The sequence below is a fragment of the Scedosporium apiospermum genome, assembly GCF_000732125.1.
Source record: "Scedosporium apiospermum strain IHEM 14462 chromosome Unknown SEQ_SAPIO_0090, whole genome shotgun sequence".
Classification (NCBI taxonomy): Eukaryota; Fungi; Ascomycota; class Sordariomycetes; order Microascales; family Microascaceae; genus Scedosporium; species Scedosporium apiospermum.
This window is the reverse complement of record NW_015971791.1, coordinates 117,670-144,857: the sequence shown is the minus strand read 5'-3', so window position 1 is coordinate 144,857 and position 27,188 is coordinate 117,670. Positions and strand designations below refer to the sequence as shown.

Genomic DNA, 27,188 nt, shown 5'->3' with positions numbered 1-27,188 from the left:
TTTGGTCGTTGAATCTTGTATCGCCAGGCAGGTCGGAAGCTTACCTTGAGCGTCATGTTATTTTTAGGACCATCTCCCGATTGTCCGGTTGTCTGCTTCAATACTTTGGCGACAAATACCACATGGACTATGAGCTTTGGACGTGTCGGTACAAGTCGAGTGATCGAGAATGGTTCGCCGGCCCGTTACTGGACAGAGGCTAGTCGTCCAAGCCATCCCCGTCGCTCTTCCTTGCACTATCCTGCCGCTAACGCGTATTGGGGAAATCCAGGAGCTCGTCACTTTATCCACTTTAACCTGTCGACTGTAGTTTTTAAGCGTCTGACCTCTCGGACGCCGCACAACTACGCGACAAACCGGAGGGTGGGACATACTGTCCGCTTAGTCCGCCTTCTCGACACTACTTCCAACGGCAAGCACTTAGCAATCAAACTTTCCTTCTTGAATTCTCGCTGACGGGAGGTTTCTCTTGGCTTGTAGGCCGAGATATGGACTCTAGAATCTTCATGATACGGCGGATATCGGGCCATCTGAGGTATGATGACGGTCTCTGGACGTTCTTGTACTTCTGTGACCCATACACGCAAATGGACGATGCGCACTTTGCCTCCGATATTCCCGGGAATATGCAACCGCCTCTCGAGTCCTGGGTGACGGACGTGCTGAGGGACGACACGCCAGAGGCGTTCATTGATGATCTCGCCAAGGACGGGTTCGGGCTCGTTCTGAGGATACTAAGGGAAATAAAAACATCATGGAAACTACTACTAAATGAGTTGGAGGTATTCTTGGAAGAATTGGTTCGTCGTTACCCCCTGGTTCTCTACGATACGCTATGCCATACATTCGGCTCCTCTGCCCTCAGCCTATCCTGTCCGCCAAGGACCCCGTATCGCTAATCAATCACACTTGATGGCAGACCGAGAGGCTTGATGACACCTCCCTGATAGATTCCGCAAACTGGCTTCACCGGCGGTTTCTACTCATGATAGACTACTCGGAGAGGCAATTGAATTACCACAGTCGCTTCGTCACCTACCTGACAAATGCGCCGACTCAACGGGACATGTGCATCAGTCCCAAGACATTCGAGAAGGACCTACTACAGGAGAGGGATGCAATGGTCACTGTCTGTTCGAGGCTCTCTGCGCTTCGGGCGAGAGCAGGGGCTGTCTTAGATACGGTATGGAGCGAACACCCCGTCCCGTTATCTTCTTGATCTATTTGTCCTGGTAGCAACTAGACACAAAAACTCGAACCCTTAAGAATAAGTGCTAATGAGAGACGGCTGCGGTGGAATCCACTAGGCTGTCAATTTGAATGCTGTCAGACAAGCTGACATGGCCCAGAAGACAATGCTCATGCAGCGCAGCGACGCGGAACTCTTATTCAAACAAAACCAGAGCCTTCGGCGACTTACCATTATTAATATGATATATCTCCCCGCTGGTTTCATAGGGGTGAGTGCTTGAGTGTGGCATCCATTACAAGATGACAATCTCCAAGAGAAGGAAACCCCCCTTTCACCCGGGAAGGAAAAAGCTGACCGAAATCCGTAACCAGAGCGTGTACGGGATGAACATTTCCGAAAACTCGGGCCCGAAGCTCTGGAGCCTCTGGAGCTTCGTCGTGATATCGGCTGCCTTAACCTTGCTAACCTTTGGGCTGGCCATGCTGATGCCTGATAGTCTTTCGGTCAGGTCGCTTTTAACCCTCGCCCGACGGAAAGAGCGCGAAAATAAAGAGCCCTAACAGCCAAGTGACGCAAGGGCACACAAAAAGATGTGTCTCTAAGATCGATATTGGGAGGTTCCAAAGCGAAATTAGTTTCCTGGCTGGTCAAAGACTAAAAAAAGGTGTATATCATGCCACAGGCAGCCACGAGCTTGTCAGGTCAACCACGAGGGCTCATCAGTTCTCGGCGATAAGTTAAAATCGCATTAATTAATTCTCGAACATTATGGTCTCTCCATTTCTCCCAAAATTCTCTCGAGAAGAAATCACTCATACACGCTTCGGGTCTAGGTCTATTTCCATCCAACAGCCTTAGCTCCCTCTCCGTATACCCGTATCCTGGGAGCCCGGGAATCTTCCGGAAGACGGGTTGGGTCATGCCGTGGTACTACGAAATGGCACGGCTCGCCGAGAGCCTCAGGAGACCCAGCGTTCAGCGACCAAGGCTCTAGACTATTAGCTGTCCAGGGTGGCCGCCCTCTTTGAAGCAGGTTGAGTCACCGGAGAATGTGCTCCGTGGGCATATTATCGAGTTCTCCGATTCACTTGGCATTTCAAACGCTTAGTGTTAAATGCTGATAAAAGGGACACTTTTTCACTAACTTATTCTAGCTCTAAATGGCTCCGAAGAAGGTTAACTGACATTGACTGGATTTCCCAACAACCCTTCCACAAAAACAACCCCGTATTTGACCCTTCCCAAAGCAATCCACCAATATGAACCCATGACGAAATAGTGCTGCACCTGTATGTAGGATGTTCTGTCCGGTGTCGGAAAACAGCTGTTTTTACCGTAGGTTGTTTGAAAGACGATGAAACCGTCTCGACTGTGTTGGAGGCTAAGGCCGGCTGGAGCGGTAGTGTTTTCGGCTGCGGCTATTGATGCCAATAATAATCCCGTAGTCGCCTATAAGCGCTATGTCGGTTGTTTCGCGTTTTTTTCCCTCGGCAGTTTCATCAGACGCACAAGCGCGAAGTCCTGCCCATTATGTTGGCTCCGGTTTCCGGTTTCCGCGCTGCCTTTCGACGTGAGAGTATTGGAAGAAACGAGGTCGAATGGATTGAAAAAACCGGACCAGACAAGAGATAAAATCAAGACCGAGCCCAGCCCTGAATGGATTCAGAGACAAAAATTTGTTTCCTTATCCCAGAAATACCAAAATATCATGGTAAAACAGGCCATTTCAGACGCGGAACCCAGCTTCAATATTGCACAATTGAAATGGGCAAATTTTTGGCATGGGTGTGGAACGGAAACCTATTTCGTCATGACTCGTAACGCCGAACTGTGTTGGCTGGGATCAAAATACCGGCCAGTCATCAAACATCGTAGGAGCCGAGATTTCCTCGCGGTTCCTCAATAACTGAGAATTCTCACTCTCACTCCAGGAGCCTCCTGGCCAGAGCAGCTGCACGCGCTGAAGGAGACAGATGGGGTCCGTCGCTTGGAAACGCCATCCTTGTGCGCGAGAATCGGCTGCAGTTACAGTGCAGCGGGCTGTTCAGGGTCGCCTGCTTGGTCCGTGGCGACTGGGGGTATGTGAGGAGATGGTCGTTTGGGGTGTGTGCCGCGTGGTGGATATACGACCAAAGGCCGGCTGCCTGCTTTCTGCCGCTGTGGAGATTTGCTATGATCATTTCCATCTGGCGACCCGGACATCGCAGTTGGTGACGGATTTACTTGGGAGATTGTCTCAGCCTTCGGCGGTAGCAATGGAGGGATTTTCGATCGGGGCGTTGTCAAGCCCCACCCGTCGAAGAGTTGGGCAAGCATCTGTGCAGCTGATGCCCGGCGATCTGGATGCAGCCTCCCCATGGGCTCGAGGCGCGATCCCAGGGCTTTGGCTTGGAGTGCTTTCAGAATGACACTGTAGTCGACTGTGAGCGGTGGAAACTCTCTGAATCGAGTATAGATAGCAACCATTGTTGCGAAGAGAGACCATATATCCATTTTGTGGCTCTGGGGCGCAAAGACTTTGCTCGTCTCGGGCCGGAGCTCGGGGGCCTGGAAGTAGCCGGTGCCGCAAGGCGTCTTTGCTACCAAGAGGTAATTGGCGAGTCCAAAGTCGGCTAGCTGGAAATGGAAACCACCCTCGGGCAAAGTGTAGTAGAGGATGTTATCGGGCTTCCAATCACGGTGCATCAGGTTCTCGCTTGCTAGATAGTCGAGGGCGCTGAGCATCTGCCTCAGCACAGCAGCGCAAAGATCGTCATGGGACGGAGCCGAGTCTTTATTGATAAGCGAGGTCAGAGAACCTTCGCGTAATGGCATGAAGATCTCCGGACGGGGAGTGTGGAAGTGTTGGTGACCGAGATATTCAATGATATGTGCCTGGGCGCATTGATTGTCAACAGCAGTGCGGGCAAGCGGGCAGGAGTTCTCAAATATTTTACTAACATGGTTTAGGTTGTCCATGAGCTTGACTTCTCGATAGAGCAAGGCTCGCGCTGCATCACGGTCGGCACAAGCATCGAGTTTGACCGCTTTGATGGCAAATGTATGGCCAGAGACCTGGTCGATCGCTCTATAGACTACCCCCGTAGGACCTCTCGCCTACCTCTTCACGAAGATGCGCTATATCCTTAAAGAGGGGACCCTTTGCGGTGTCTAGCCTGGTCATATGCCATGATAGTACTTCTGAGTCGACAGGCTCGGTTGGGCAGTCGCGCGATCGCACATCTTTTAACAGCCGCAAAGCTTCCTGGTAACCTTGAACAGTAAGCGATCTCAGAGCGTCGATGCCTTTGATCCGCCAGATCAATTCAAATCTGTATGCTGCAATGAATATCTTATAGTCCTGTCCGTAGAGGATCACACCATCCCCAGTGATCTCTTGCCCAGGTTCATCACTTCCTGGGATATCATCCGTGATATCCATCGCATCCTCGTCAGGGCGCGGGGCGAACCTAACTGACGAGAGCCGTTTCGATCTCACAGAAAGGACCACAAGCTCCGTGGCAGGGTTCACTTCAAAAGCGACATGAACCGCAGACATGGGGTTCGTGGGGTTGCTTTGGTGGAGAATCAGATCGGCATTTCGGCCAAGCCTAGTGATAATGTGGCCCGCTGGTATGGACGGGACATGATAGCCAACTTCAAGGCCAGGCCGGCCGTCCCTAGAGTTGGATACAAAGCGCACATTGTCTGCATGAAGGAGGGCCTCATGGGCGACTTGATTAGTAGGCACGAGGTGGAAGAGAGTTCTTAAATGGGCAATTGAAACCATGGTGAGAAGAGATTGGAGAGTGGAGGATGGAAAGATGAGCAAGTTCTATGGGAAGAGGAGAAGAAGAGAAGGAGAAGAGAGAGTGGGAAGAGGAGTCCAGCTTTATCAAGGTGAAGTGAGATGGCTTCATAGTCAAGTCAAGAGAGAACCCGCAGGCGACGAGCCGCAAGGAGTATCGCTGCCATACTGAGGCCAATCTCTCCCAATTTCAATGCAGTTTTCAGTTTTCAGAAGCAATCAATAACATACCAGAGCTGTCCTTTTTCCTCCTTTTCTTAAGCCTGACAAGCATCTAGGAGATGCAAGGAAAGGGGGATAATAACCATCACAACTGCTGAAAGTAGCTTAAGATGCATCATATGAATGTTTAGGTGGTTTTGTAAAGGCCATTGTATTGGGGTGATTTTGTGTGTATCTGTGATATGTGATGTATGTTTGGGTAGGAGAGATCTGGAGTTAGAACTTTGTGCTGCTCTTGAAAGAATATTGAATGTGATTCTAGTTGACTCTTATTTGACGCTTAGTGTATACTAGTAATAGATCAACTGTCAATGATGAGTTGGGGCCCTTACCTGATGGGCTGAACACTAGCCCAGACTTTCCATCCCTGCTAAATAATAACTCCAGTAGAGTAAAGAATCAATACTATTTATTGTTGAATAGATCAATTTGATCCGATTGATTGATGTACGTCATTCATTGTTGATCTTTGGTCTGTCCTTCTCAATCCTCTTCCGACTCACTGTAGAGATTGTCATGTGCTGATAAAGTCTTGTCTCTTCATTGTTGTGACATAAAGTGAAACCCTCCACTGACAACATCACCTCTACATCTTCGCACCTTGACTTCTTCACACCTTCACACCTTCTTCTTCACTTCTTCTTCTTCTTCTGACTTCTTGACTTCTTGACTTCTTGACTTCTTCATTTCTTCACTTCTTCCTGTTTCCTATCAAGTTTCCTGGTCACTCTAATGGCCAAACCATGCCTCCCTTTTCTGACCCTGCCCAACTTCACCAGGCCATCAGTGGCCAGGCCATTCCCGCCCTCGAGGCAATTCTTGCAAATAATAACCTTCGTTCGCTCCGCCGCTTTGAGCGCGATGACCCGCCACCCTACGAATCGTCAACCGAGTCCGAAGAGCTTGACGTTGCTACCATTTTCCCGCCACCACGAGATGGCAAGAAGATGCCGGAAGAGCTGCAAGCTATCATGGATCGCCCGATCGACGATGACGAATCCAACCGTATTGCGCACATGATACAATCAATCGTGCGTCCCGATGACCGTTATTACAAAGAAGTGAAGCGCGCACAGCACCGGTTTGATCAGCAGTTCCGCGGCCGCGGCCCTCGGCTCATGGTATTCAGGGGACTGAATGGCGCTCGGCGAAAGGGTGTCATCGTGCGCCATATCGTCAAGCGTCATTGGGAGAAACTCGGCATCTGGAATCTTGACTGGGGTTTTGCTGGGCGCAAAGTGCAACCTAACGACAATTTCAAGAAGTGGACGTGGAGGTGGCAACCTGAGGGAGCGGCGGATGACGATGATCGCATGTATCAGGATACGACCGAGCTTGTTGCGCGTGCCCTGCGCTTGCGCAAGAATCTGCGACGCGGCGAACATGCCCCCGTCATCCCACGGTCTAACCCCGGCCAAGACACAACTGCTGCCCAAGCCGAGTCTTTTCTCATCTCTAGGCCCTGGTTCATCTTTCATATTGAGGTAGCTGAAGAAACGATGAGGTACCGGCGCCTCTCCAATGAGGATCAAAGGCGCTACCCACACTCCGCCCGGAAACAAGTCATCAAGTGGTGGAAGGAACGTGGGGATTGGAGGGATGAGTTCGACAAAACGAACTGGGTAACCGGCTGGAAGTGGCGGCACGAATCTCCGTCCCCGGAACCCGAAGACCTCACTCCTATCGACAACATCCAAGACAGCGTGTTGGAGGACGCGGCAGATATGGACTTCACTCCTTCCGAGATTGACGAACTAGAGACTATTGACCTCCCAAGATCTGAACAGCCCAAGGGCTTCTGGGTCATAGAGGAGCGTGACATGCCACCATTCTTCCCTGGGCAAATGCAAGATCAATTGGCGAGGGTTGAGAAGCGTCAGAAAGAAAGAGCCGAGATGCTCGAGAAGGCAAGAGCGGAGGGGCGTGAGATGCCAGTAGATCCGGTCATCGAAGCCTTCAGAAAGAAATTCTTTGGGGGTGGTCCGATTCATCTCTTCGGCCCGCCGCCGCCAGTAGAGAAGAACGAGGAGGCATCCGCAGAGCCCCAAGAGGACGCATCTGAAACCTCACGAGAGCCCGGATCCCCTCCGCCACAGAAGCGACGACGCCTGCGCCTGCGCCAGCGCCAGCAGTCGCAGGACGAGATGGATGCGGTCCAAGACCAGGACGAACCCGTCCCAACACCCCGACGCAGTGCCAGGATCGCTGCCATCAAACGCCCCGCCGAACCCCTACCGTCGCAGGCGGCGCCGAACAAACGACCTAGGCGCGGAGCAGCGCCTGATTCCCAGCCTACTGCACGGAAATCCCGTCGTATCAATACGGCACCTGCCGCCCCGTCTACCGCCCCGTCTGCCGCACGCGAAACTCGTCGTAAAAGTACAACACTCGTTCCTGCACGCGCTGCACCGAAGAGGGAGACGGAGGAGACTCGGCCGAGTCAAAGGCGGGGGCGTCCGAGGAAGGAGAGCAGCCCAAGTACGCATTCTACAAGCTCGTGGTGCGCCCAGTGTACCCAGGCGACGAGGGAGGCCGAGGAAGAATGAGTGTCACGAATGATATGAGGTGGATACTTTAGGGCGAATACGGCTTTTTTCTTGCCTCGCAGGTCGAGTGCTATCCCTAGGTAGAGAGACTGTTTTTTTGAGCCCGCGTTTCAGCGGTAGGCGTTATTCCTAGACGAGTTGAAACAGAGGCTCAGCGATGGCCTTTTCGGGTTCAGTTTGGTACCGGTCGCTTAGTCTAGCTTTATTATGGAATAGAGAAGCTAGATTTTAATCTATCTTAAAGACCAACCGTCGTTTCTTCCGCAGTGGCCCTAGGTAGTGGTTGCTGTCACCTTCACTAATCCTTCTCCTGTGGGGTCATTTAGGAAGTAAGGGATCAAGCTCCCCTGCGCCAGAAGTGAACCCTCGAGCTGGATAAGGAGCTTGATACTATTCTCTAATTCTGGAGCCACCGAGTCACACACGAAAAACAGCCATCGAGAAGACAACCGTGTAATCAACGACGTTAACTCATTTTATTCGTAAGACAAAGCCTACTTACAGCTACATAACCATGGAGGGCGCCGGGAAAACCACCGTAAGCGCATCCTTGACTGCCCCTTTTATTGAAAGACTAGCTCTCAAAGTCCAAACACCGTAGTCCTCCTCTATGCTGACACCCACGGACTTGTTACTCGGGCGTGTTCTTGCTCATCATGATGAGCCTCTTTACTCCGACCTGTTGACGTAGTTAGCGTTACTCCGTTAGCACTTTTCAAGGGGCTTTATGGGATCATACCATCCAGTTTCCGCACTCTTCAGTCTTAGTAGTTTGAATATTGACTTGAATACTAGAGGCCGCATCGTAGCTCTTCGACTCAATCGCCGCCGCAAGCTCCGATAGCTTCTCTATCGTGTCAGGCTTGAGGAGCTCCCCATTATTGAGATGGTCAAAGAGTAGACCCAGGCGCTTCTGCGTATCCTTGACCTGCGGCGCAAAGTTTGGCGGAGCACGAGCCGCTACGCGCTGCATATCACGGGTGAGGATATCAACCAATCGCTGAGCATTCGCGGGGATGTGCGACCGGTCGCCGGGGGGATGCCTAGCCTTGGGTGGTGCGGCTGCGCGGGGAGGTTGTTGTGCGGACGGGGGAGGGGGCCGAGCTGCCGGAGGAGGTCCCGAGGCTGGCGGCGGCGGCCTTGAAGATGGAGGCGGGCAAACAGGTGGCCGGGCATGCTGCTCCGGAGCTGTAGGGAACGCTGCCGGCGCATACGGGTTCTTGGGGGGTCCTTGTTGCTGTGGAGGGGCTCCGTAAGGATGCGCGGGCGGAGGCGGCTGGTGTACTTGAGATTGGATTTGAGGGGACGGCGCCGGCGCGTACTTGTTGGAAGGCGGCGGCCCAGTTGGAGGTGCGCTATAAGGCGACGCAACCCTGGGAACGACTGGCTGGATGGGAGAGGGGATAGCACCTGCCTGCGGAGGAGGAGGGGCGTAGGCGCTGGCCGCTGTCGAAGACGGACGCGGAGGCTGCTGGTGGCCGAACGTTTGGGGTGGCCCCGCTAGGGGAGAAGTAACACGAGGTGGTCCGGATCCAGCCTTGGGTGGCGGCGGCGGAGGAGTAGCACCCGTACGGCTGAACGTGCCCGGAGGCGGAGGTCCTGGTTGCCCGGGTTGGGTTCCGAATGGTAGAGTGACGGGGGGTACGCTGGGGGTGGTTCTGCGAGGAGGAGCCTTGGTTACGAAAGGCACATCGTTCCAGTTGTCCATGTTCTTATCCTGAGATGGTGGAGGCTTCGAAGGTGTGGCTTTTCGGGGCGGCGCGCCAAAGTTGGTGGGGGGAGGACCGTAGCCGGTAGGTGCGCCATAAGGAGGCTGGACCGAAGGGGGCTGGTATCCGGAGGGAGCGGGCGGCGCATATGGAGAAGCAGCAGCAGCAGCATGGGGAGCGTATGGCGTGACTGAGGGAGGCGCATAGGGATTGACAGCAGGAGCGGGAGGCGCAATGGGGGTTGCCACAGGGGCGGGTTGCGGAGGCTGATATCCGAATGCAGGCTGAACTCTTGATGGGGCCCTGCTGGTCGTCTGCTTCGCCTGCTTCGCCGCGGGCTGAGGGGCCGCCTTCTTGGTTGCAAGCCTCACGCGGTTCTTGGCTATCTCGGCAGCAGGGTATTCTGCTGGGAGGAGATCGAGGTATTTTTGTGCCGTAGCTAGTTGGCCATGTCCCGCGACGATGTCCGCGTATTCTATATACTTGTCGTACAGAGCGGCCAATTTCCACTCGGACGTAGCTCCCGCACCAGTGTCCTGGAACTTCGAGACGTGTCGGAAGACGGTGACCTTCTCAATGAAGTCTTGCAGCGTCTTCGCGTGAACGGAAAAGGAAGAGCCGCCCTTAGACTCACTAAGACCGGCCTTCTCAGCCTCCTCGAGGACCGAGATCCAGATTGGAACCACCTTCTCCAACTTGGAGCCAACCAAGTAGCAGTATGAGGCATCCTGTCGAGCTCCCTGGGTAATAATCCTGTCGCCGAGAGCCTCGCAGAGACCCGGGAAGTCGTCTGGGCTCGAGAACGTGCAAAGCACCGCCATCACCTCCTTCCAGTTCGAGAGGTCGGCATTATTCACGACATCCTTGAGGTCCTTGGCGATGACAGAGCTGAGAAGTCTAATATAGCTGGGGGAGCCGTCTTTCTTCGCGAGGTAGGCGGCCTGAACCTTATCGACCAATTCCTGACCACCGCAATTGGCAATCAAGAATGCATCAGCCATCCGGTCTTCCTTGAGGCAAAGGTCTGCTGCCTTGGCAAAGTTGCCAAGCATGATGGCCTTGGTGATCTCCTTGTCAATATCACTATCTTCGTCGCCGAGAATTTGGAACGGGCCATTGTCCGTAGCTGTAGCTGCGGCGCCCTTTGAGAAGAAGTCGTCGTCCCCATCTCCTTCAGCTTCGGCATCCTCTTCGAAGAGGCCAGACTTAGCACCCTCATCGGCCTTCTCTTCAGTCTTCGGGTCCGTCGTAGCGACACCATTAGTAACATCTTCTTGCTTGAAGCCGAGCTGTTCAACAATCTTCTGCCTGGCATTCTCACTCGCCAATGTCTGGATAACCTTCCAGTCGGCCTTATCCTCATCCGTGGCTGCCTCCTCAATCCTCGATTCGCAAATGGCTGAGATGTCGCCCGATTGTAGGGCTTCCTCGAACTTCTCACTCGCGGAGCTGACCTCAGTATCCGCAGAGAAGTGGGTAATGATAACCTTGGACGACCGCTTGCCGCCGGCCTCTACCTTCTTGAAAATTACGAGCTTCCCACCGAAGCCGAATGACGCGCCGATCGGACGCTCGGCCCATTTCGGTGCCTTTGGCAAGGAGAAGAAAGTATCTTGAGGCTGGGTCTGCGCGCTCGTGAAGAAATCTTCTCCGTCGAGGGAGTTTTGCGCAGCAGCCTGAGAAGTGGAGGGGTTGGTGTTTTGCAAGGTCTGGATCGTGATCTTGCCGTCAAAGCTGGCAGTGGCGGTCAGGTTGGGGTTATGAGGGTTAAACCTCGTCAAGAAAGTCCAGTTCGTAACCTCGGGGAACTCGCCGTAACGCTCGCCGGTCTGCGGGTTCCATACGATAGTCTTGTTATCCTTGCCGCATGAGAGAAGGAGATCGCTATCCTGTTGGCACCATGAGAGGGACAGGACACCTTGCTCGTGGCCCTGGAGGACTCTCTCCGGAGCATTCGAGTTGCGCAGGTCCCATAGGAAGATGACGGGGGTGTTATCATCCGGAGTCGAAGTTAGCAGCTTGGTCGAGTTGTTGGGGTCCCACGCGATCGCGCTAACAGGCTTGCGATTATTATTCAGAGTAAGAGAGGGCTTCTTGGTCTTCAAATCCCACACAGTCACAAAGCCGCCAGTCCCTCCAGTCGCCAGAATGTGCGACACTTTCCTATTCCAGGCCAGGCACTCGATATCATCGGCACGCGCAGCGGCAGTACCAAGGCGAAAAGGGCTGGACGGGTCGTTGACATCGTAGACGAAGATCTCGCCTTTCGCGCCGGCAGTAGCAAGAATGTTCGGCTTTAGGGTGTTGAACTGTAACGCCTTAATAGGTCCCGTGTGTTTCGTCGTTCGCGCAATCAGAGCATCGGAAGCTCCCTCTGCGAGTTTCTTGGCATCCCAGAGGTCGAGGGAACCATTCTCCAAGGCGCCGGCAATGATACCCCTGGGATGGTCTTCATCGGGAGGTCCCCAGGCAATGTCGTAGAAGCTAATGTTCAAGCTGCGTGAGTAACATGGACATAGCCGAGAATAGGCGAACATGGGTAGAGATGGTTCTTAAAATCCTACCTTGAGTCAGTATTAATGCTAACCACAGGCTGGAGCTCGAGACCCTGATCTTCGTCGTCGAGATCAAGGTCCCAGATTTCAAGCTTGGTCTCATCGGAGAAATCATCATCAACAGCTCCAGCACGGGTTCCGGTGACCAGCAGCGGCTTCGAAGTTCCTGGAGACCAGGCGAACGCGGCTGTGCGCGGTATCTCTCGCAAGCGAACCATGTTCGTCCGTTGAGCCCAGCTTGGGACTTGGTCTTGGGGGGGGGGATTATGGGAGGCGGTTATCGTGTTGGTTGGCGCAAAGGGTCGTTGATGAATGTGGAATTGGGCACCGCCAGCCCGTTCAAATTGATTGCGGCAACCTGTCTTGAGGAATAATTTCAGTTCTATACAAGAGCGGGTTGCTCCTGTGGTGATTTGCGCTGGGGTTCAGAAGAAGCAAGATATCTTGCTATGATGCCAGATTGCAGTGGAGTGGTCTCTGTGCCCTGTTGTGCCACGCCCCCTGCCACATCTCACTAACACCTGCCACAGCGATGCACCTCAATTGGTGTTAGTGCCCCACACATCGCACCGTGAATAGTGGAGCGCTTTCCTTGTGTTGCCTCCGGTTTAGGCTCACCTGGGACCGCCTCTGCTTAGTCATAATCACGTGGAAGAGCACTGAGCAAGAGCCCAAGCGACGGCACTCTGAGAAGCGAGGCATTCTTTGAATTTGGACACGATAGGCTTGATGCAATCGCAACGCCTACGTTTCAAAATCAAGCCCTGCAATGCTAAAAGTTTCTACAGGACCTGGGATTTGGAGGAGTTGAGCCCAGCTTTGAAGCAAGTTCCTGGTCGGCCCTGAGAGGACACATATAAATCCATCGAACCTACCTCATCATGTAATGCAAGGTGCACATAGATAGCAGAAAGCATGGAAAGAATACACGTATAAGTCAGAATAAAATCTATGCGCCAGAAACTTTGGACATTCCAACTTTATGGAACGTTAACATTGAGCCCTGCTTGGTGTTGGCATCCAAGTCTGGGGAAGCCTGAAGTCATGATTCACGTGACTTAAGACTTCCTCCAGCCCCTCCAGAGCTTGGGCTCAGCAGGGTGCGGGAGAGTGAGAGGAACTGAGATTTTATGAGTTGAGACTTCATGTTGTAAGAGCCTGAAAACACACCCTCCCGAGCTGGATATAGCCTTCCCGAATTTGCCTCAGCTTCAATTTCAATCGACAAACGCTACGAGACACAATCAATTACCTCTTTCAGTCCGTCCCGCCAATCAGCAAGCTCTCACCATGACGGAAGCGAGGTGGAAAGCGACAGTATATGTCGGCGGACTGGCACCGGTCGTGACATCAACTCATATTTACGACGCATTCATTCCCTTTGGCGAGATCGTCGACGTTTCGATACCAAAAAATGACAAGCCGGGTGCCACAGAACCTCACCGGGGCTTCGCCTATGTAGAATTTGAAGAGGCCGAGGACGCCAAGGAGGCAATCGACAACATGGACCAGGCCGAACTCTTCGGGCGCATCCTTAAAGTGTCGGCTTCTAAGCCGCCCAAGAGCGCGGAGGGCGGGCTGAATAGCCGCACCGCTGTTTGGGAGCAAGTATGTTTCGGCCACTCACATTCTAGCAATTCTAATCAGGGAAATTGCTGACTTTTTTTTTTTTTCTTCCTCTAATAGGAAAGTTGGTTAGCGGAGCACGCAATTGGGGAAGAGGACAAAATGGCAGAAGACAAGGCTCATAATGGCGATCATCCGATGCAGGGTCTGGAAGGGCTTGACGTGGCTGGTCCGAAGCCCGAGTAATATGTCTGCCTATTTCTCCCCCTTCTCTTAGCAACTTCCGCATAGCGTTGGCGTTCTATGGAGTTCATACGTGGAGTCATCGGGCTGTGTGGCAGGTAATACTAGACAGTAGGCCATGCAGTGTACAAGGGAGACATGTGTTGAACGTCATGAGACGGAATCTATTGTATTGACGGGAAATAAAACAAGAACTGCACAGCTTGAGATGCTCTAACAGCGCCTAAACAAATAGACGGCCATGCTCCAACATGTACAAATTTTGACCCTTCTAATCTGAACAAGATTGTGTGAACGCCGGGAGGCGACCTCCTATCCCCGTTTTCCCAAACATTCTTAATGGTGCTCCTCGCCGTGCTCGTCCTTTCCAGGACCTTGGCGAGCGAGACGAAGGTTCTTGTCGACGACGAACTTGCGGCCGATGGAGAAACCGGCGGCGCAGAGGGCGAAGCCGACGACAGCAGCTGCATATCCCGTGTTAGTTTAAGGCCTCTCCGTGGTTTGAAGGACTAGAGTCATCGGGTGGCCTTCTACTCCGGAGCCATTGGGAGTATGAGCAAGGTTGAAAAGGACATACCAAGGGGCCACAGCTCAGCAGGGACCTTCTTGACCTTGCCAGCGAAGCCGGGGGCTGTTGCTCTTCAGTTAGCTATATGGACATCGCAAAGGCATCGCATGAATCAATTGGGCCGTCGTGTGGCGAGTATCGCTTGTGGATTGAGCTATTTCGCGATCGAAGGGGTTAACGTACTGTTAGGCTCGGCCTATAAATTTTGTCACGTTAGTGGACATTCAATTGGATCGCTGCGGAAATGCCGCGGCGTTGAGGCAGGGAAAAAAAGCTCCACGAACCGCCTTCATCATGCGACCAGTAGGTCGAAACATCCGGAGAGCGAGAGAGGGCTGCATTTTGAAGTGGTTTGAGGGGAGACGGTCGAGAGGTTGTTCGAAGAGTTTGAGAAAGGTCGAGGCAAGGGAAAGACTCTTAAGATCACGAACGGACGGCGTCGGAAATACTCGATTTCGGAGGGGATTGGATCGTCTGATGGCGTGTCTATCAATTGAAAAACTAAGCTCGGTTGGGATGTTGGGTGCCTTATATCCGAGGCACATATGCAATTTCCATGCCATGCTCGGCCAACCAAAAACCACCTGATTCTTTGTTCCATCTATCTCGACCTTGCTCACACCAAGCTCTTTCAATTGAACGCTCTCGGAAAACAATTCAATCCTCCCCACCAATTGACCTAGTTTTTCGATCTCGAGAGCCCAAGGCCCCAATTCCTTTCAAACACCGCCAAAATGTCCGACGAACACGGTGATGAGCTTGTTACCAAGCCCTTCAAGTTTGTGACTGGTACGCATCGAGAAGAATTCCCTCTCTCTCCTCTTCTGTCTCTTCGCATTCATGGCGTGATTATCTCCGAGGCTAACAGAGTCCTATAGCTGGTATGAACAATTGACAGCCCTCAACCTCTTCGAATTCCTAGAGCCTCCCGGCGACAAGATCAATCGATCTTCCGCGTGCCCGATTGCCCCGTCCGCTGAAGCCGATGAGTCTAACATTTTGCCGATTTCCAGGTGTCGACTCCCGTTTCCCCAACCAGAACCAGACCAAGCACTGCTGGCAAAACTACGTCGATTACCACAAGTGCATCAATGCCAAGGGCGAGGAGTTCGCGCCTTGCCGCCAGGTAAATTAGTCGAACCGAGCCTCGAAACGATGTGGAGAACCCCTCTGCTGACGCGATGCAGTTCCTTCTGGCCTACAAGTCTCTCTGCCCCTCGAGCTGGTACCAGCGCTGGGATGATCAACGAGGTATGTTTCCTGGTTTGAATTCGGAAGGGCTTCTTTTTTTCAAGAGAGAATTACGATGATCTAACGCATTTCCGCAGAGGGTGGCAACTTCCCCGTCAAGTTGGACCAGTAAATTATATGTATAGCCATTGATGGGTTAGCAGAACCTTTTGTGATAGAATAGACAGTACCTTTGAATCCCTCGGACCTACGTCTGGAAAATCCTTTTTGTTTACCATCACTCGCTCTGCGATTTTGTACTATGTCACTGGTGTCTTCACATGAATATAACAATTCATTGAGGGAAACACATGGAATTGTTTTTTCTTCTTATTCTTTCCCCTTCTATTTTTTCATGTGAGTATCCTCTCGCCAAAATAGGAAACGAGGAAGCCAGCGAAGGAGCCTCCTCACCGCTCATGTATTCTTATCCTTGCCACTCAAATCTTAGAGGCTGGATGAGGTTATATCTCAAAACAGGAGTAGATCATCCCACAGCAGGGAAATGGGAGATCCCGGGATTCACTCAGCAGTGGATGCTTAGCAGATTGGATGGAGCCGACCAATTTTTGCAATTCGATTTCTTTTTGATGCTTCCCACTGTTCTCTCTGAGCCATGAAATAAATGCCTTTTGGTATTATGAAAGTGCTATTTGCCGTTGCAATCATGAACTCCATAACCCCGAACCATAGACCGTAAGCCGTTAACGTGAAAATTATAATACAGGTGTGTATGAGCGAATCATGAGTTGGTGCAGACTCCTCTCATTCCTCGTCACTATCTGAGCTCATAAACTCATCATCCTCGTCGAAACCATATAGCGCTTTGGGTTTAGAGACGGCCTTTCCTTTCCCCTTGGAATCGCTTTCCAAATCCGATGGTGGAGTAGCACGGTTGGACTCAGCCTTCTTCTTGCCTTCATCTGAACCTTCACTCTCCTCCGCCGAGTCGGTGGTGCTCGAAGTGCTGGAGCTGCCTTCGGCAGGAGCCTTGGGTTTCATGGCAGCAAGGACGGCGGCTCGGACCATGTCAACAGCCTCCTCCTTGTCCTCCACCCACTTACCATCGATCCTCGCCTTGGTTCCATTCTTAATTTCGTCCTCGCGACGTTCAGCCAGCTCGACAATTTGCTCCCATCTCTGACGGCGCTTCTCCTTCTCGCGTTGTTCCATCTCCGGTTTGATGGCAAGATACTCGGCAAGCGCCTTTGCCTCATTAACAGTGCGTAACCTTCGCCCATCAAGGTTGCGGCTAGAGCCGGTATCTTCGGTTCCCTTCCTCTTGGATGACATGCGTCCACCAGCCGCCCTTAGCTGGGACCCGAAACCTCCCTTTCCGCCACATAGCGGGGCGGAAAGACGTAGAGAAATGAACTCGTCATCTTGCGCTGAAGCGTAGGTGCTGATAGGTGTAGTGGAGGATGGTTGAAGGAGTTTGTTTCCCGCAGTTGTGAGGAGAAGTCGGTCGCACGTGGCGGGTAGTTGCGTCTTTAGTTTTTCCCATACGCAGGAAACTGATGCGTCTTTGGATACGGGTAGGACCAGGGTAGATGGGAGGCCAAGACCGGCGAAGCTGCTAATGAGCAGGTTGATCTCAGTAGGCGCCATTCTGAGCGTCGGTCGCCGTGGGTGAAGGTGGATAAAAGGTTGGTGGGGATTAGGTGGGGTTAGTCGCGATTGATGGTAACTTCTTTGAAAGGAGATGTCTGAAGGGTTGGCGACAGTCAGGTTTGGTGAAGCGATCTATTAGGATGGCAGTTGGGAAGGAATAAACGCGATCGATTTGATGTCGCCGGGTTGATGTGAGCATTCGTTGGAGGTGAAGTTTGTTTGGGAAAGTCGACGGCAACCGCCTGGCGTTGAAGTTTGAGGTTAGACTTAACACGATGTCACTCACAGTCGGTCCCAGCCACATGTGATCATGCCACAACTTCACGTGACTCAGCCACACCCACTGACCCGCAGAGCCCGCACCGCCCGTCCCAGCTCACCCCTCCAATTGTACTGTAGGGTTTTTTTCACACAAAAAAAAGCCCATCCATTTCAGGTCTCTCGATCGCCTTTCTAAACGTCACCTCAACCATCCTCAATTTTCGGAGCCAACCGCCAAGATGCTTATTCCCAAGGCCGACCGTAAGAAGATCCACGAGGTATTATCGATTCCGCACTCTCGAGAGAGTTTCAATGATAGTAAATTTTTTTTTTAATATCTGGAAGCTGACGCGGATTCCCGATATTTAGTACCTCTTCCGAGAGGGTGTCCTCGTCGCGAAGAAGGACTACAACCTTCCCAAGCACGACGATATCGACACGAAGAACCTTTTCGTCGTTAAGGCCTGCCAGTCGCTCGACTCCCGCGGCTATGTCAAGACCCGATTCTCTTGGCAATACTACTACTACACCCTAACTCCCGAGGGCATTGACTACCTCAGGGAGTGGCTTCACCTCCCCGCCGAGATCGTCCCCGCGACACACATCAAGCAGCAGCGCTCGCACGCTCCTCCCCGTGGCATGATGGGCGAGGGTGAGCGCGAGAGGAGGCCGTTCGGCCGTGGCCGTGGCGGTGACCGTGGAGACCGTGAGGGTGGCTACCGACGACGTGATGCTGGCGAGGGCAAGGAGGGTGGAGCGCCTGGCGAGTTTGCTCCTCAATTGTAAGCCGCAGCCCTTGTGAATTTCCCCTTTACCTTCGACGGAAAGGGGAAAAGAAGAAACGGAAAAAGTCTTGAAAAAAGCCGTATGCTAACGATTATCTCTCAACAGCCGTGGTGGATATGGCCGTGGCCGTGGTGGTGCTCCTCCTTCTTAAAAGACAAAAAAGCAAATTTTCTTTTGTTCGGCGTATCCTCGAGGGTTGGTTGATATTTCCTCAACTCCGTCATTAGAAGCATCCAACATAGTCGCTGGCGTACACGGCATAACCGCTGTTGGCCCGGCCCCGAATCAAGTCGCCCTTTTTGTTTTAACTTGACTTATCCCCCCGCCGAACGAGAACTTTCTTTTTTGCCTCCAAAGGAAAAAAATCATTGATGTGCACGGTTTTTTATGACACCTTTTCCGGGTTGAAAAGAACGAAAAAATTATGGATTGCCTCGGGTTTATTGAGTCCATTTGTGAGGTCTGGGAAGGAAGAGCGATGGGAATGGGTTCCTGAATCGTATTCCAGATTAGACTTTCGAGACTAGGTTTTAGGTTGCTCCGCGGTTCATAGCGGAACAGGCGTATGTGGTGATATAGGCTGTAGTCGTGGACAAATCGTTTCAAACTCCGTCCCTGTGCACTTCCGCGGTGATATTGTTTTTGGTTGGGATTTTTCTCGTGCTCCAGCCTCTCTCGGTGTTGTATCATGCGTCTTGGGCCTCCGGGTTGGGATTCTCGTCAGAAGGCAGGAGAGACATGGTCTCGGTCAAGTCTACACGCCAAGCTTGAGCTGTAGCAGGCCTAGATTCACTATTCTGAGCACTTGTGGTTATGATGAACTCGTTGATGTCTCATCGCTTGGTAAAATTGGGACTCTGCCTCTCTGTGTTTGCCCTTTCATTCCTCGGTGGAAGACTGTGTTAGTTTCAACCTTTGAGGACTACTTGAAGGATGTCTATTCTTAAACTTAAAGAAGGCTCTGATTGAGGTTGCTGCTGCATCGTCCCCCTCACGAAATACCAATATTTACCAAGCACCAATTGGAACTTGGGAACAAGGATCAATGACATATTTATAGCAGCAAAAACACGCTCGTATTCATCAAGGGCGAGGTGATTTTTGAAGAGTTCAAATCCCAATTATTACTTCGCAGACCTCTTGAGACATCATGGCTCTGCAAATGCAAGCTGTCACTGCATGACAGGAGGTAAATCACATTCCCCAAATGTGGTCCCCCCGGCACAAACCTCCGGAGGATTACTTGGTGGGTGTGGCTGTCTGTCCCCCTCCAATTGCAGTATGCCGCGCGACCTGCAGGAGGGCTAAGGCTAAGGTGCCATCATCGCCGGAAGTGGGATGGAAGCACAGTCCGGGATCCAATAATGTCCGCCGTTTGCCCAGGCGTGAAGACGATGCTTCATCGAATACGAGTTTGATTGGTTTCAGCGGCTCATTTCGCAATACGACTCCTGCTCCTCTGTTCGTGAGGCTGTCTGAGCGTGTTTTTCTTTTCCTTTGGGAATATTATTTCTCGTCTCTCGTCTCTCGTCTTTCGAGAGGTTAAGTGCTGACAGGGTTTTGAAGGATCAACTCCGCGGCTGCTAATTGATCCTACCATTTAAGAATGCCGTGCTCCGTTGATACCTGTACTTCGTAATACAACGTCGAAGGAGACAAGATCGATCAATGCAGACTGGGGTTCCCGGTACATGCCGGGAATGCGGCACGCGATGACTGCAATACCGACGACGGCAAGGGACTGGACCCCAAATGCAAATGTCGGTATCCGAGCTGAAGCAAGCAGCACTGGTAGGGCAGTGAGAATGCCATTTCAACGTCTCAGGGCTGAACCTTGTTGGGTGTGAGCAGAATTGAGGAGTGTGCCAGTGTCCCCGTGTCCCAGGGTGGCATGAGTTCGAGTTGTTAGTGTGCTCCTGGCTGGATAATAACGTTTATCCCCACCTTAATCTGCATAACCTGCACTAAAAAGGACCCTTGGAACCGAGAGAAACAGCCCGCGCCGTTTTTAATCTAATAAATTGCCGTTTGGTTTGTCGGTCGCGCCCACCTTAGACGAGCGAGGGTACTTGTACCAAGACAAACACTTCAAGACTCAACTGTCTTTCTCTTCCTCTCATGACCACTCTCTCTTCGTACTTGTTCCCCATCTGTCCTGAACTTTGTTATACCCCTTTTCCGCTCTTGAGTGCGGGTGCAAATATTCATGGCTTCGTTCTGTGCCAAGCATCGGGTCCATCATTTTAATTGATCTTGTTATTACCCACCATTTCTGCAGTCGGTGCTATGACAGGGGCATCGCCTCTCTTGACCGCTGCCCATTCTCCCCGAGGACCTCGAGGCAGGCTGTCTTCGTCTCAAATCTCAAATCTACCCTAAAAACGGATGTGCCTGGGGACGGGTAACTGAATGAATATCGATTCTGTTCCGCCAACAATCAAGTCCGTCGTTTGCTGGTTGGGCTCCCGTGGCACGCACTCGGCGTGCCGTCACTGTGCCACCCCTGGGCTATGCCTGCTGGTTGATATATATATATAGATCCACGCACCCAATAGGTTCCGACTCGCTACACAGCGGCGCTGCGGGAGTTCGTTTGCTCGACAGGCGAACCCTCGAGACAAGGCGAAGCATTAATACCTTCACTTTGGCCCCAAGTCTCTACAACTAAATGTGTTTCCCGTCATAACACTAGGCCCTTTTCACTTTCGACAAGGAGATTTTTATGCATTCAAAGTTAGAGAGCATAACTTTCCAGGAATGACTCCTTGGCCAATCCGCAGAGACTCGCACACCACGAGCGATGTCCTCGCCACTATCCCCCAGGTCCATGCTGTCGACATCCCGTGCCAGTCTCACCACTTTCGTCCCGTGAAGTTTGCAGACGAGAAACATGACTCGAGCTCGTCTGAATCCGACCTCCATCCCTCTAGGAGTCGGAAGGCCCCTCGTCGGCCTCGGCATTCTCGGTCGATCAGCAACCCATTTCCTTCCTTCTTCACTAGCGGCAAGAAGAAGAAGCCCGACAGTTACGAGGAAGAAGCGTCTGGTTCGGATGATGACGACAGTGGGACCTCGTCACAGAGGCGCTCAAAGGAGAGTTCGCGCAGGCCGTCCCAGCATGGCCAACATGCTCGTTATGCCAGCAAGGACTTTACGTCGGGATTCTGTATGACCTGCGGTTCGAGCACGCGATGGCCCAAGGAACTTCATACCTTCCGGTGTACTGTTTGCTTAACCATCAACGATCTCGTTTCGAGAGCTCACCCCGAGGCAAGAGACCGCTCTGTAGGCTGGCCTAGAGGACCGGCCGCGCCTAGTGGCCAGCAGTCGCCCACCATCCAGACTTCGCACACGCCCCCGGCTCAAGATCCGGCGGATCCGCGTTCGGTAAAGACAATATCAACACATCATACCAAGTGGCTTGTTCGGCAATGTCTTCGCTCTTTTCTCAAGTCATCCTTAGATGTGAAGGAAAACAAGGAGGGTCTAGGTTTGCATTTGCATGCCGTCCATAGCGAGGGTCTCAGGTCCCACGTCACGATTCATTCCGACAAGGGAGTTACAAATCCGGTGGCAGTTGATATGAATCAGCCAGGTGTGGGATCTCTCTCTGCAACATCACCAACCTACCCTCCCACGAGTGTTTTCGACGAGTCCATGCTCTCACCGACGAGTACGACCTTCGATCATGCTAACCTGCGCTCCTACTCCTCTTCATATCCTGAGAGACCGTCGGTGGATGCTGGAATCCGATCTGGTAGCGAAAGGAGGTCGCCTCGTCACCCAAGCCCTTCCGGACCAGCTCGTCCGAGAATATTCAAGCCCTTAGAGGACTACATTGTCGCCTCCTTTAGCTCGTTTGAATGTGTAAATTCCTCATTCTCGACCAGGCGTCACGCCGTTCCCGCTAGGTCCGACAGCCGTCCTGTTAACTCCCACATCCACCATCGCCGTCGCGAGTCAGCCCCCACGGAACCGACTATCAACAATCTCGATCCGAAGATGCTCATGGTCGGTGACATTGCCGAGAACGGGGCGTGGTGGAGCGGAGGCCAGGACAACTACTTTGTCCGACGAGCAGCCTCACAGAGACAGGAGGTTTCATTATCTCGGGTGTCACACAGGTCGCCTCATATGGACTGGGATGAGCTTCGTGACTGGTATTCTACAGTGATCAACGCAGCGGAAGGGTGGAGGAACGTCTATAATGACATAGTATCCGAACATCAGTCACAAGAGTCGTTCACCGCGCCGTCAGGGGAGAGATTGAAAGATATTGAGTTTGAACTCCTGACGGCCCAGATGCATACTCAAAGAGTGCTCCTGAAAGCGACCGACAATCTTCTCATGCGCCCTGGACGTCCGATTTCTGAACCCGAAACTTTACGGTTTCTTTTGATAACGCTTCACAACCCGCTCCTATATCCTAATCCTCCCTCGTTTCGCGGTTGGCTACAGTCGTCGACCCCCGAAAAGGCGCCGAAAACTCGAAGCCCACCGCCCAGGAAAATGTCGGCCAGAGTCATTCCCATCCAGTATGCTACGATTATCAAGCGAATACTTGGACTATTATCGCAATCCTCCGTGATGTGTCACAACCACATCATCTCTTGGTTCGCACGACTTCCGCGAAGCCACTTCAAGCAGATCAAGGACCTGGTAGCTGGATTCTTGACTTATCGTCTCCTTCGTCCAAACAGAGCGAAACCCGACTTGAGAGTCGACATTACCAATGGGCTAGTCCCTAGCCTAGGGGGCAGCGAATCGACTACTGCCCAGCTCCATGCCGCGCTAGGAGACAATTCTGCACTGCAAAATAAAGGTGCAGACCAGTGGGCGACATGTAGCGAAGACTGGCAGGTTAGAGCCGCAGCACGTGTGATGGCGTTCCTCTTTGCAGCGAATAATCTTCCTGTATCAAGGCGGGAATCACTCCTCTCAGGATCAAATGCGGCTCTAGAGGGTCAACCGACGCCTCGAGATAGTATCCAGACCCACGGCCAAATCCTGCCTACAAGCGACTTCTATAACACCTTCGTCGACGGCACGGATCTCATTGCGGATTTCGAGACGTGGGAGTTCAAGCGAGGATTCTCCTTCTGTCAATACCCCTTTCTCCTCAGCATCGCAGCTAAAACGCGGGTCTTAGAGCACGAAGCAAGGCGGCAAATGCTCACAAAAGCCCGAGACGCTTTCTTCGATAGCATTCTAAGCCGCAAGAACGTAAACCAGTTCTGGGTTTTAGACGTGCGGAGGGATTGCCTTGTTGAGGACAGCCTTAAAGGAGTGAGCGAGATTATTGGCAGCGGAAGTGAGGACATCAAGAAGAGCTTGCGCATTGCTTTTGCTGGTGAGGAGGGTATTGACCACGGCGGTCTGCGGAAGGAATGGTTCCTGCTCCTGATCCGAGAGGTTTTCAACCTCGACAATGGTAACGTTTCCTTTTCCGCCTTCCTAAGTAGCGTTGAGTTTCTCCGAGCTAATCGTCGGGCCTAGGCATGTTTGTTTATGACGAGGATTCGGGATACTGCTATTTCAACCCCAATTCCTTCGAGACTTCCGATCAGTTCTTCCTCGTCGGCGTTGTCATGGGGCTCGCCATCTATAATTCGACAATCCTAGATATGCCCCTTCCTCCCTTTACCTTTAGAAAGCTGCTAGCGACAGGACCAGCTCCCGCGCCTGGTTCGGCAGCACACCCCCGACCGCTGCTGAGTTACACCCTCGATGACCTTGCCGAGTTGCGACCTCGACTAGCCAACGGCCTACGGCAGCTCCTCGACTATACCGGTGACGTGGAAGAAACGTTTGGTCTTGATTTCGCCATCGACACAGATAGATATGGAACGACAGTTCAAGTTCCCCTCGTTCCTGGCGGAGCAGACAGGCCAGTCACAAACGAAAATCGGCGTGAGTACGTCGACTTGTACGTCAGATATGTCTTAGATGTTTCCGTTTCTCGGCAGTTCGAACCGTTCAAACGCGGCTTTTTCATGGTCTGTAGCGGAAACGCGCTCAGCCTATTCCGGCCCGAAGAGATTGAACTCTTGGTCCGGGGGTCCGACGATGCCCTTGACATTGATGCCCTAAGAGGAGTGGCTGAGTATGAGAACTGGGACACTGAGAAGCCCGACGAAACAGAGCCGGTGGTTCAGTGGTTCTGGGAGACGTTCGCCAAGGCCCCTCCCGAAGACCAGCGGAAGCTCCTCTCCTTTATCACTGGGAGTGACAGGATCCCCGCTATGGGTACTTCGTCACTCAAGATCAAGATCAGCTGTCTGGGAGATGATTGTGATCGGTTCCCCATTGCGCGGACGTGCTTCAATATGATTGTATTGCACCGGTACGCCTCGCGGGAGAAGCTTGAGAGGTTGGTGTGGACGGCTGTTCGGGAGAGCGAGGGCTTTGGGTTACGATGATAGAGAGATGGTTTATGATGATGTGTATCGATATGATGAACTTGATATGCGTATACGCTAGCAGTGCTCTTTGAGCGTAATATGATGTCCGTCAGCCCGGCTCAAACGGCTGTTGATAGAGTAGCTCGGCTGTCCTTGTCTCTCCTACAGCCGTAGAAATAGTATCAAAATCTCACCATTCCACAGCATTGATGCGTAATGCAAACTGTCTGAAGGTCGTCCACGGGGTTTCGGGGAAGTATGAGTTATCATACGGGTGTCCAGGCCTAGTCCTTAGCTACCCTAATCAAAAGGCAAGAACAAGATGGTTGGTGGACCCCAATACGGGAAGAAGAAAAAAGAAAGATTAAAAAAAATGTGTAGGACTCACCCACCAGTTTCGAACCAACAACACCTCCAAGCTTCACTCCTCCCCTCATCCCCCTAGGCATCACAACCCGAACAGAGCTTCAAAGAAAGACTCGAAGCTCCCTCCCACAGAGGGAAGAGGGAGAAAAACAAAAATCTCATGTAATAAAAGATGATCTAGCAAAAAAAAGAATTCCCACTTCTCCCTCCCCAATTCCCAATTTCCCTTTCCCAAATCCCGTTTCCCAATTCCCTCCACGTCTCATGGTTTGACCAGACCGGGTTCCACGCCGGCGCCTTGCGGAAGTAGTTTCAGTGCGTAACCGCTCGACCACTTGAGCTTCCATGAGACGGTGAGAATCCAGAGCTAAATTTTCATATATAACACATACGTACGCAAAACCGCCGCTCTCAAGACTCGGAAGGAGCATTCCAAACCCAGTTTCCGTAGCTTGGAATTTACACTTGATTTTCTTAGATTTACCACTTTGATCGCGACTTCGTTTAGTTATCTCCCTATGTTGATACCGTAGTATGTCGATTTACATCCTCATCTAAGTGTTGTGTTTTCGTCTACAACACCGTCATCCGCCTTTGAAGGTGTCTTCGGTAGTATCCAGGAGTGGCGGCGTCCGCATAGCCTGAGATGATACACAACATCGAACTTCGCAGCCTCCCTCACTTCACTGACACGGCCTCGTGAGGCTTGTGTACCACTGGTGTTGTCAGCCATCCCAAATATAGCCAAAAAGGATTCAGATACTGGCATTATACTGGTAATCCCGTTCTCGTCTATTTTCTACAATATATGATACAGATATGGCAGGGGAGAAGAGTCTCATATCAATCCACCACAAAGAACCAAAAAAAGGGGGCGTTCCCACCTCACGCCAAAGCACCAGCCTTCGCCCTCCGCAACATGGCCTTCGCCTTCCTCTCCTCATCCAAAATCTTCTTCATCCTCGCGCGATCCTTGGCAGCAAGCTCATCCAACTTCTCAAACTCCCTCAACGCCTCCTCATCCTCGGCCGTCGGCATGACGGGCTCGGCCTTGGTCTCGTGCATGAAGGCCGCGAGGATATCGTCGCTGTGCTTGTGCTTCATGTCGATCTGCACGATGCGCTCGTCCCAGGCGGGCGGCTGGGCCGTGGATTCGCCGATGCCGGAGGAGCCCGGCTGGATGCGGACCGCGGGGGCGTCGGGGGGTTTGGGGGCGTCGGTCTTGAAGTAGAGGGTCATTTTGGCGGGGCTGGTGGCTGAGGGGGTGCGGTTTACGATCATGGGGATGGAGGGGTTGTGGAATTTGAGGCGGCGGACGCATTCTTTCCAGAATTTCCTGTGGAGAAGGAGACGGTAAGTCTTTGGAGTGCGTGGAAGGTGTGGGCATTTTCTTGGGGGTGGACGAACCTTGGTCCCACGTGGCCGGCGCCGGCTGACGTTGCGAACTCGAGATGTATTCTGGTGATGGTGTTAGGCAGTACCGCGGCTCCGGGGCCGAGTCGGAGGCTTAGAAGCTTGAATTAGAGTCAGTACAGAAGTAGGAATCGCGGGAATGGGTTTCGAGAGCGAGGAAGAGGTTTACTTTCTATGAGAGAGAAGAAGTCTGTTAGCTCACTTGCGACATTACTCGGAAAGAGAAAATTAGAGAGCACATACTCTATGTAGCCTGTTCCATCTTGATCCTACGCCGGTCATTATGACGATTGGAGCATCCGCTTGCTCCTGTGCGACTGGTGGGTTGGGTTGAGGTTGTCGTGTGTCGAGATTTCTTGTTCGCCTGATTTGAACGTTTAGAAAATTCTAAGCTTGAGCCGCGTCTGTCAAAGGGAGAATCAAAGATGCGCCTAAGCGTCCAATGAGCAGGCGGTTTCTAGGTACGTTGAAGCTGCGTGACACGTGCCACTACATTTTTGGCAGCTGGCGCGCCGCCAAAGGACCGAAGGAAAAAAAAAAGTTTGGGGTTGATAAAGCTCTCCAGAAATAAATCTTCATCTTGCTTCTTCAACGGCGGCGAAACATCGTTGAGAATCCTAGGGTTTTCGGCGAATTTCAACCCAACTTCTTTTACCCCCCCGTACCATATTATGAGGTAGCCACGTTAGCGGAACAATGCATCGCGCATTGTCATATGGCCGTTTACGACCG

At 52.3% G+C, this 27,188-nt stretch overlaps 8 protein-coding genes and 2 pseudogenes across 8 annotated transcripts; 5 read left to right on the top strand and 5 right to left on the bottom strand.

Moving 5' to 3' along the window:
- Positions 1-3,217: 3,217 nt before the first annotated feature.
- Positions 3,218-4,961, bottom strand: SAPIO_CDS3923 (uncharacterized protein; the record flags this gene model as incomplete). The annotated part of the gene is made up of 2 exons (XM_016786600.1): positions 3,218-4,066; positions 4,293-4,961. The coding sequence occupies 2 exons, from the start codon at positions 4,959-4,961 to the stop codon at positions 3,218-3,220; spliced, it is 1,518 nt and encodes a 505-aa protein (XP_016643576.1).
- A 983-nt stretch (positions 4,962-5,944) lies between these two features.
- On the top strand, positions 5,945-7,747 carry SAPIO_CDS3922 (annotated as a pseudogene; the record flags this gene model as incomplete).
- A 631-nt stretch (positions 7,748-8,378) lies between these two features.
- Positions 8,379-12,229, bottom strand: SAPIO_CDS3921 (Protein transport protein SEC31; the record flags this gene model as incomplete). The annotated part of the gene is made up of 3 exons (XM_016786599.1): positions 8,379-8,426; positions 8,487-11,952; positions 12,021-12,229. 3 exons carry the CDS (start codon positions 12,227-12,229, stop codon positions 8,379-8,381), a joined length of 3,723 nt encoding a protein of 1,240 aa, XP_016643575.1.
- Positions 12,230-13,301: 1,072 nt separating this feature from the next.
- SAPIO_CDS3920 (Peptidyl prolyl cis-trans isomerase) lies at positions 13,302-13,823 on the top strand (the record flags this gene model as incomplete). Its single annotated transcript, XM_016786598.1, has 2 exons — positions 13,302-13,619; positions 13,698-13,823. The coding sequence occupies 2 exons, from the start codon at positions 13,302-13,304 to the stop codon at positions 13,821-13,823; spliced, it is 444 nt and encodes a 147-aa protein (XP_016643574.1).
- A 333-nt stretch (positions 13,824-14,156) lies between these two features.
- SAPIO_CDS3919 (uncharacterized protein) lies at positions 14,157-14,729 on the bottom strand (the record flags this gene model as incomplete). Its single annotated transcript, XM_016786597.1, has 4 exons — positions 14,157-14,284; positions 14,398-14,451; positions 14,572-14,584; positions 14,673-14,729. The coding sequence occupies 4 exons, from the start codon at positions 14,727-14,729 to the stop codon at positions 14,157-14,159; spliced, it is 252 nt and encodes an 83-aa protein (XP_016643573.1).
- A 393-nt stretch (positions 14,730-15,122) lies between these two features.
- SAPIO_CDS3918 (uncharacterized protein) lies at positions 15,123-15,751 on the top strand (the record flags this gene model as incomplete). Its single annotated transcript, XM_016786596.1, has 4 exons — positions 15,123-15,177; positions 15,402-15,514; positions 15,576-15,639; positions 15,717-15,751. 4 exons carry the CDS (start codon positions 15,123-15,125, stop codon positions 15,749-15,751), a joined length of 267 nt encoding a protein of 88 aa, XP_016643572.1.
- Positions 15,752-16,383: 632 nt separating this feature from the next.
- Positions 16,384-17,226, bottom strand: SAPIO_CDS3917 (annotated as a pseudogene; the record flags this gene model as incomplete).
- A 503-nt stretch (positions 17,227-17,729) lies between these two features.
- Positions 17,730-18,427, top strand: SAPIO_CDS3916 (uncharacterized protein; the record flags this gene model as incomplete). Its single annotated transcript, XM_016786595.1, has 3 exons — positions 17,730-17,768; positions 17,860-18,272; positions 18,382-18,427. The coding sequence occupies 3 exons, from the start codon at positions 17,730-17,732 to the stop codon at positions 18,425-18,427; spliced, it is 498 nt and encodes a 165-aa protein (XP_016643571.1).
- Positions 18,428-21,033: 2,606 nt separating this feature from the next.
- SAPIO_CDS3915 (HECT-domain-containing protein) lies at positions 21,034-24,695 on the top strand (the record flags this gene model as incomplete). Its single annotated transcript, XM_016786594.1, has 3 exons — positions 21,034-23,707; positions 23,773-24,202; positions 24,281-24,695. The coding sequence occupies 3 exons, from the start codon at positions 21,034-21,036 to the stop codon at positions 24,693-24,695; spliced, it is 3,519 nt and encodes a 1,172-aa protein (XP_016643570.1).
- A 1,233-nt stretch (positions 24,696-25,928) lies between these two features.
- Positions 25,929-26,738, bottom strand: SAPIO_CDS3914 (uncharacterized protein; the record flags this gene model as incomplete). Its single annotated transcript, XM_016786593.1, has 3 exons — positions 25,929-26,379; positions 26,451-26,557; positions 26,700-26,738. The coding sequence occupies 3 exons, from the start codon at positions 26,736-26,738 to the stop codon at positions 25,929-25,931; spliced, it is 597 nt and encodes a 198-aa protein (XP_016643569.1).
- Positions 26,739-27,188: the final 450 nt, after the last annotated feature.